At 38.9% G+C, this 7,998-nt stretch overlaps 1 protein-coding gene and 2 long non-coding RNA genes across 10 annotated transcripts in view; 1 reads left to right on the top strand and 2 right to left on the bottom strand.

Annotated features, from left to right (window-relative positions):
* Positions 1 to 2,449, bottom strand: part of LOC123510434 — a 7,603-nt gene extending 5,154 nt beyond the window's left edge. Inside the window, exon 1 of the long non-coding RNA XR_006676503.1 lies at positions 871 to 2,449. This is a non-coding gene — a long non-coding RNA (uncharacterized LOC123510434). The remainder of the gene's footprint in view (positions 1 to 870) is intronic.
* LOC123510433 overlaps positions 1 to 7,998 on the top strand; it is a 173,172-nt gene that overhangs the window by 164,066 nt on the left and 1,108 nt on the right. For 3 of the 6 annotated variants that reach the window (XR_006676500.1, XR_006676497.1, XR_006676499.1), the window contains 2 exons: positions 6,307 to 6,448; positions 7,098 to 7,788. This is a non-coding gene — a long non-coding RNA (uncharacterized LOC123510433). Of the gene's footprint in view, positions 1 to 546; positions 711 to 4,440; positions 4,537 to 5,799; positions 6,449 to 7,097; positions 7,789 to 7,998 lie in introns of those variants that run through there. The other 3 variants (XR_006676502.1, XR_006676501.1, XR_006676498.1) reach the window with 3 other exon arrangements.
* On the bottom strand, positions 3,886 to 7,683 carry LOC123510431 (CDGSH iron-sulfur domain-containing protein 1-like). 3 transcript variants are annotated; one of them, XM_045265620.1, is made up of 4 exons: positions 7,552 to 7,683; positions 6,329 to 6,411; positions 5,847 to 5,963; positions 3,886 to 4,484 (listed from the first exon to the last, which is right to left on the bottom strand). In XM_045265620.1, the coding sequence occupies exons 1-4, from the start codon at positions 7,574 to 7,576 to the stop codon at positions 4,398 to 4,400; spliced, it is 312 nt and encodes a 103-aa protein (XP_045121555.1). In that variant the 5' UTR covers positions 7,577 to 7,683; the 3' UTR covers positions 3,886 to 4,397. The 3 variants fall into 3 exon arrangements, with proteins under 3 accessions (XP_045121555.1, XP_045121556.1, XP_045121554.1); XM_045265621.1 differs by lacking the exon at positions 7,552 to 7,683 and adding an exon at positions 7,269 to 7,353; XM_045265619.1 differs by lacking the exon at positions 7,552 to 7,683 and adding an exon at positions 7,221 to 7,293.

Genomic DNA, 7,998 nt, shown 5'->3' with positions numbered 1-7,998 from the left:
TACGTAAAACAAAAGCATTATAATCTAAACTCATGAAAAACTCTTTTAAAGTCTAGCCATTTTCACTTGGCGAGTATTTTAACACTCTTTACAGATTCTGAGCTTTCTTTTAAAGGCATTTTACAACGAGTTAAACCGTGAACCGAAAACGTAAATAAATCAAATAGAAAATATAAAACTTATGTTTAACCAGACTAAACACTATTTCAGAGTCAACATATTTGACTCAATGGGTTGATTTCACATTTAAAAGAGCCTAGACGATTATTTGGTAACATACAGGGCCAGTTAGAGCTTGAAATTAAAAAGTTGAAAATGGAAGATAGAATTTTTAGAACGCTAAAAAGTCACATTATACGCCATAAAACACCATTAAACGCCACATATTTACCAAACACAGGCGCGGAACACACTTCAAACACGAAATATTTTTAGAAATCATAAAAAAACACCATGGAAGCTTAATATTATAGTTAGAAAATGCATGAAAAAAGTATTGGAACCTAAGGACAATTGGGGGGAGGGGAGTGGCGGGGGCCCGTGGGGTTAGCAACATCCGGGGACCGGGAGACGGGAACAGCGGTGGCGCGAGCTCCATATGTTGCTTTTATTATCTCACCATAACAAAATAAAGCTATATCGCGAATAATTGACCACGGGATATAAAGTGCTAGACTAGTGGCTGCATTGTGACACATGTTTGGCTTACGGTAAGTGAAGGAAGCAAATAAAAGCTGGTAATATTGACAACTTACTTCTTTACTGCTCGTTTTACCAATCACTTTTTTCCAACATCTGGGTAGAATTCCAACCGTTTTCACTCTCATATGTAAAGCAAACCTAAAAATAAGTGAATGGCTATAAACATACCTTACAGAAATGAACGGAGGGCACTGTGGAGAGCTGTATTGGTGGTGGTAATGCATTGACTGCTTGCACTGCTGGTTCATTCACTGCTTGGTGTTGCTAAACAGTAAATATTGCAGGGAATATCCACTTTGTGTGTGTGTGTGTTTGTTTGTTTTTATTGTGTTTACGAGTGTTTCGGGTATATAAGAGTGTGTTTTGGGGCATGTTTATCTGTGTGTGTGGGACGACTGCAGGCTAACACTAAACACCACCATTGATATACAAGTGTGTGTGTGTGTGTGTGTGTGCAAGACGAGAAACACCACCACTATCGCCACCACCACCACCACCACCACTACCACCAACACCAACACAACTGGCGCGCCCGGTTGAGTCGTAGCCGTAGCTGTGTTTGTGATGACTGTCCTTAGTATAAATGTCTATGATGACTTACTAAAATATCTATTATTAATGAGATACTACACTTATACAAGTTCCATATACCGATTTTTTGGTCATTGTGACATCTTTCTCTTCGTTATCAGTCCATCTATGATTATTTGTCAAAGAAGTAAATATTTAGCAACTTCTCGTTTTACAGGGAGTGTTTTCATATCACGCGGGAAAAGAAAAGAAAAAAAACCGAGGTACTTGAAAGGCAGACTATGGTATTTCTTTCGTTTTGTATTTCTATCACTTTTACAAGAATCTAGACTACTTCTAAGAATTAAGAATAAGTAAAGGAATATATACATCTTGTCATGCATATCTATCTTATTATCTATCTACGAATTTATTCATCTACCCATCTATCTGTTTACCTCGATCTGTCTTTTTACCTATCTATCAGCATATCAAATTCCTCGCTTATCTCTCTATCTTCACAGACATGCAAATACTAGCAAACTGGCATGGATGGGTGGTGGCAAAGAGTGCGTTGGGTGTTATGGAGTGACGGGCTGCATTAATAGTACTGGCTTTCTCTGGTACACTCTTGAACTCCCTGCTTGCTTCTATATTTCCTTTAGATTTTTATTGAAGAAAGACAGCTAGTCCTTACACATTAGGACACTGGGACACATTTTTACCTTGAATTTTTTGGGTGTGATTAGACCATTTTACTGACATAAGGAAGGACGTCTGAAGATTAATGGCCACAATCATTACTATTTTAATACCTAGATAAGTTTCTGAAGCTATGTAAAGTCACCAAATAATAGCCTGAATGAATATAGATATGCAAGTTTTTTGGTGTGATTAGACCATTTTATTGACATTAGGAAGGGTCTATGGAGGGTAGAAGATTAATGGCCAGTCTTCACTATTCAATCCCTACACAAGTTTCTGAAGCTGTAGTAAGTAGAATAAATTTGAAAACATGTAGAAGAGGTTAATCCACATGAAATCCTAGCAGAAGTGAGAGAATGGCCTTCCTGAGCACCAAGGCAAATAGGATAATAGGATTGCATATACTGCACATATATATTGGTATGAATAGGTAGTTTCAAATCCCCACCATGTACAATCTTGAAACTTTGCCATTTGTCGAGTGGTTTAAAGTTACCTACATGTCACCATGATATCCAAGTTCTAAGTGGTTACACCAAAGATGCACTTGGATGGTGATATGGGCAGGCTACTCCTATATAAATAAAATTGCCTGCGATACTAATGGGTGGAAGCTGAACAGTGCTTTCCATACATACTCTTCCATACATACTCTTCAAGTGTACCCACAGCTGCTATATACCATAAAAAAAAAAAAAAATTGTAGTGACAGGATAAAAAAAATTAGGAGCTTAGAAGAATAATTAGTGTTTTGAAAGTTTTGAGACTTAGGCATGCGAAGAGAATGGAAGACAGTTCTATAGTAAAGAGAATAGTCTGGTTAGATATGTGCGCTGGAGGATCAAGAGGAAGAATACACTTGGAGTGGGTGAGTTGTGTGAAGAGAGCAATGAACGAGAGGTATAACTGTACAAATATGAGCAATTATTAATGACGGGGAAGATTGAAGAGCAAACCAGAGTAGGCAATCCCAGGAAGGGGTGTGGTTGCACTTGGAAGAGCCCATTGGTATGTGGACCAGTTAGGGCAGGTGTGGGAAAACTATGGCCTGCCAAATGAATTCATACAGCCCAACAAATGTTGGTAAATTCGAAAGTGTGTTAATAAGCAATGCCAAATAATATTGTGAGCATTTCATTTTCTTCCAGCAGGTGTGCATATGCATGGAAGAGTAGCTTTTTCTTTATAAGCCTTTTATCTTGTATTTTAAATATTAATCTTTTTAAGGTTAATATAGTATGTAGCCCTATAAGATTGTGATTTTCTTTAATGTGGCTCTAGAACTGAAGAGTTTGCCCACCCCTGAATCAGGGTATGGACACACTGCACACAATTAATTCATTGGGTGAGTAAATGGCAGTGGGCAGCCTGGCAGGTGAGAGGCAAGAAGAAATGCACATTATTAGATATGAGTGGCCATACTGGAGGCAGGTGGTGGTTTCCCTCCAAGTTTACCCACTACCCATGTCCAGTATGACTACTTGTATAAGGCAACATTCTTGTTCCTGCCTTTGACCTGCCAGGCATTCCACTACCCTCTATTCTCCCAGCGAATCACATGAAGCATGTCAGTGCCGTTAGGATGTGGGGAACTTGGTAGGAAATATCTCAGAATTAGAGAGGGTGAGGGATGGGGAAGCAGTCTCATCATGAATGGAAAGGATTAAAGTATTCTGTCAAGTCTTGCTGTGGATGTGTGGCCAGCTGTGCTGTCTGTACTGCTAGGGTCTAGTGCTCTGCTCCACAAGATTAATGAAACCTTTGTGTGTGTGTGTGTGTGTGTTTGCTTGTGTGTGTGTGTGTGTGTGTGAATATCTGGTTTCCACATGTGGGATTGCTGGCCTAGTATATAGAAGGACAGATAGAAGAAGGTAAATATGTAATGTCTATAGCTGAAAAAATAGCATAATCTAATTATCACTATTTCACCTTCAAACTCCTAATCTAAATGGATATGGAAACTGATACTGAAATTATACTGTAAGTTTATTTCCCACTCCAAAATTCACACAGCACATCATTTAGTAGCTATATGAGTAAAATATCTTACATGTAGTATTGTAGCATTATGAATAACACAGCCAAAAGGTTCTTAGGAATACCTACCTGACTGCAGGCATTTTTATCTTATTGGTAAATTCATCTAATTTGATATTCAAAATTACATTTCAACTCCACAGAAAAGCAAGAACAGAGAACTATGACAGTTTTCTGAATACATTAAGAATCTTTTCTTTACCTTTTGGAAAATATATAGTATATATTTCATATTCTCAATTTCATAATCAGAAACGGTTGCAACTAATATATTAACATGTTGTAGCTGTATTCCTAAGGAGACTGGTGTGTACCCTGCAGCACCAGTGCCATGTCAACAGACAGTGTCAGCATGGTGTTAAAGACAATTTCACCTAAGACTATGTACAAACACAAAATTTACACCAATGCTCAGCTGCCAAGTAGTGGGATGATGCTTGTCTTTACTCCTTACTCTTGATGATGAGAGGTCCAACATTGTCCCCACAGCCGTTGTTGTGCTGGTTGTGGCTGCCGTCACAGTAAGGGAACTGTTGAAGAGAAACATCTCCTCAGAAACAAGTCAATAATCCAAATAATAAAGTAAATTGTCACCTTTAGTGTCTGAACAAGCATTGTCAGGTTTATCTGTCCATCTCAGTGAGATACTAATAATCTGAACAATTTAATAAGGTATGTACTACTAATACTCTATCATGTTCTAACTCAAATTCATCCCCTCATCTAGATATGGGAGCATTTGATCAAAACCAATCTAGTGAACTTAACCATTTGTGTTCTAGGGATACCATGACAGCTTTATGGTCAGTTCGCCCACACTCAGGAGTCAGTTCGCCCACACTCGGGAGTCAGTTCATACAAAATATATCTTATATTTAAAGGGTTTTATCTGAATTCTAAAAGTAAAATAAATGCTGCGAGTAGACATTCATATAAAATTCATGTAGAAATGACATCATCTAAAAACAAATCATGTATTAAAAACACTTTGTATTCTAAAAGTAAAATAAAATATATTCAGTACTCATAGTAAGGTAGGAAGCATTACACTTTTGGCCCATTCAAATAAGAGCATGACTTCAGAAGCTTAAACGGTGATCTTTCGCCCATCACATATTCGTCCCAAAGAGTGAATAATTTGTCTGAAGGTCCTTCTAATGTTTTCGTTGAATCCTGCTGAGCTTTTTCGGACACCAATCTTATATGTATAGATGTTAATAGCGCTTCTTTATGCAGCAGATTTACCAATACATAAAACTGTAAACTACTTCTACCTGCTGCACGTTTATTTAGCCTATTATGCCATCCTTCAATGTCATTATTGGTACGCACAGATTTCTGGAATACATTCCAAGTGGAAGGCGGCTACAGAGAGCCGTCAATCCAGGTTCTTTCAATGTAGTTTAATACTTGGCATACTTGAGTACCCGTTGCTTAGGATGAAAGTCGTTGGAACATCGCAGGAATTTCGGTCTCCGGCAGAAATGAAAGAGCCATCAGCTTTCGTAAGAACTTGTACATTGCTTCATCGTGAGTATACGTCACTTGAACCCCAACCTCTTGTATCTTGTGTTCAATCCGCTCTCTCTCTCTCTCTCTCTCTCTCTCTCTCTCTCTCTCTCTCTCTCTCTCTCTCTCTCTCAGAGAATTATCTATTGTGGGAAAACTGACTCTAGCGAGTGTAGGCGAACTGACTCCTCAGTGTGGGTGAAATGACTTTTTGATGTGGGCGAATTGGTCGTGTGGGCGAAATGACCAGATACCCCATGACAGTGTGGGATGTTGATGAAGGGAACATGGGCTGAAGAACAGGACAACATGTACTATAAAATTCTCATTCATCAGCTCATGTTCTCTTGGTACCACCGCATATCTGGTGTTATGCTTCTCACCTTGGAGCTTCGCCAGCAGCGGCAGAACACCGCCTTGTTGCCCAGGTCCTCAATGTCCACCGAGTCCACCACCTTGGACTCACCCTTACGGATGGATGGGTTCACAGGTGTGCCAAACTAGAAGAGAGGCAAAAGTTAGGATAAGTCCTTAATGAAATGCATGTATATTAAAGTATGGAGGCAACAAACTATTAGTACTTATAATGTTTCTTGCAGTTCCCCATTTGCTTGTCAAATGATACAATCATTATTTTCTTTCTGAACTATAAAAATAACTTATTATATTTTGGCTTTCCAAGTTGACAAAGCTGGAAACTTGCATTTAACAAATTTAATAACAAAACTAATGGCTACTTATAAAGAATTTCCTTAGTACAGCTTGTAACTAGAAGTGCTTTAATACTGTCTGAACAAAAGCTCTTCCTTTTCATAGTAGTTACAAAGAACAAATTATTCACAGAGTCATCCTCATACTGACTAACCTGCTTGTCGAAGAGAATCTTGGCACCAAAGCCCACAGCCACACAGGTGACGCCAAGTGGCAGGAGGGCGGCCCAGTCTGATGCTGGAAGTGGAATGAAATATAAGCAAGGATTGATAAGGTTTGTGTTACATACTGGCTGTAAAATAATTTCTTAATCCACTCCTTAGTTAAAATTCTGGCAGTACAGTTACTTATGTCAATCAAGTTAATGATTCCTTTAAGTATCATATTTGTTTGAATAAGGCTAAGGTTAATTAGACTGCCTCTCTGAAGACACTGATGCTCATTAAGTAATTATGATATCTTTAAGTAATGCTTTAGAAATTATCAAAAGGGATGGATTCATGATTATGTACAACTGACCATGGATAGCTACATGCAGCCACAGAAATTCTTTAGTGCTGTTGTTTTGAAGCTAGCATGAAAAACTGTTCCCTGTCCCATCACCTGTGCTGCCTTCCACCCACTCATCCACTACTACCACCACCACCACCACCATAAACCCCACCCACTCCTTTATATTTTTTATTCATTAATTGATTTTTAATTTATTTTATTTATTTATTTATTTTATCTGAATAAAAATTTTATTATTTTGTTTTTGCCACTCCCTCTTCATCAGCAGACCATCACCCAGATTCTTTCATGCAACAAACGCACTACCGATATTTCCCTTCAGTTTTCGATAAAGAATATCCTGTCATTTACAGTAACATCACCAACATTAAAATCTCACTGAACAATCATATCTTTTCTCTTTTTTTCAGGCATGAAGATAGTGGAATGTTCCACGAGCCACACTGCTGTCCAACACAAGCAATGACCTTCAGACGTGACCAGCTCGCCTTTCTTAATAACCACAGCCTGCAACACAATCTTTAACACAATACCACACTGCCACACCAGCTTCATAGATCCCTGCGGCGCTTCCAATCTACCTGCCCACATTGCATATAGTGCTCGGCAAATGTTAAATGGTGCCTGTTATCTACGAGGCACTGACCAGACGCGTACTTGAGACTAAGTAGCGAGTGTCAGTCTTTACTAATTGGTATTCAGCCTCGTGTAAAAATTAATCCGCCCTTCCTAAGATGTCGGGAGCCGCTACACCAAATATAGCCCTCTGATGCAATAATTAACAGTAATATTCACTGTAACATCACGCATAACAGACCACAAGTATCTCGTATCATAATGGCTATGGTTGAATATCATAATTACCCTTCAGATTCTTGTAAAACTCCATGGTGAAGAGAGAGGGGCAAAGAATGCACGGACAGCTGATACGTCTCGGGAAGCTGCTGGAGCCGGGATCTCTTGCCAGCCAATGTGAAAGGCGCTTGTGGTGAGGCAGGGTTGTGATTGGAGCACCACACCACTGCCAGCAGAGACCATGATGCAACCTTTACCGCGGGATATATGAATGGTTTCTCAAGATCAATACGTTGTCTTCTTTACGTAAGTATCTTTAAAGACGTACTCCTTTGTGGCGGTATTGTCTCCACGTTATTTATTTTAATGTGTGAATGTGGAAATGCAGTGGTTAGTGTTTTAGATAAATAAAACGCCAGCACAAGGACCAGCTAGGAAAGGATGAGTTTGGTGGCTTGTGAGCGAGTGTCAATGTAATATACAATTATTAATGACGATTATATTCCGCTGTACAAG

This window comes from Portunus trituberculatus, chromosome 29 (genome assembly GCF_017591435.1).
Source record: "Portunus trituberculatus isolate SZX2019 chromosome 29, ASM1759143v1, whole genome shotgun sequence".
Lineage (NCBI taxonomy): Eukaryota > Metazoa > Arthropoda > Malacostraca > Decapoda > Portunidae > Portunus > Portunus trituberculatus.
Note: the sequence above shows the minus strand (reverse complement) of the source record. Positions and strands in the feature narration are given on the sequence as shown.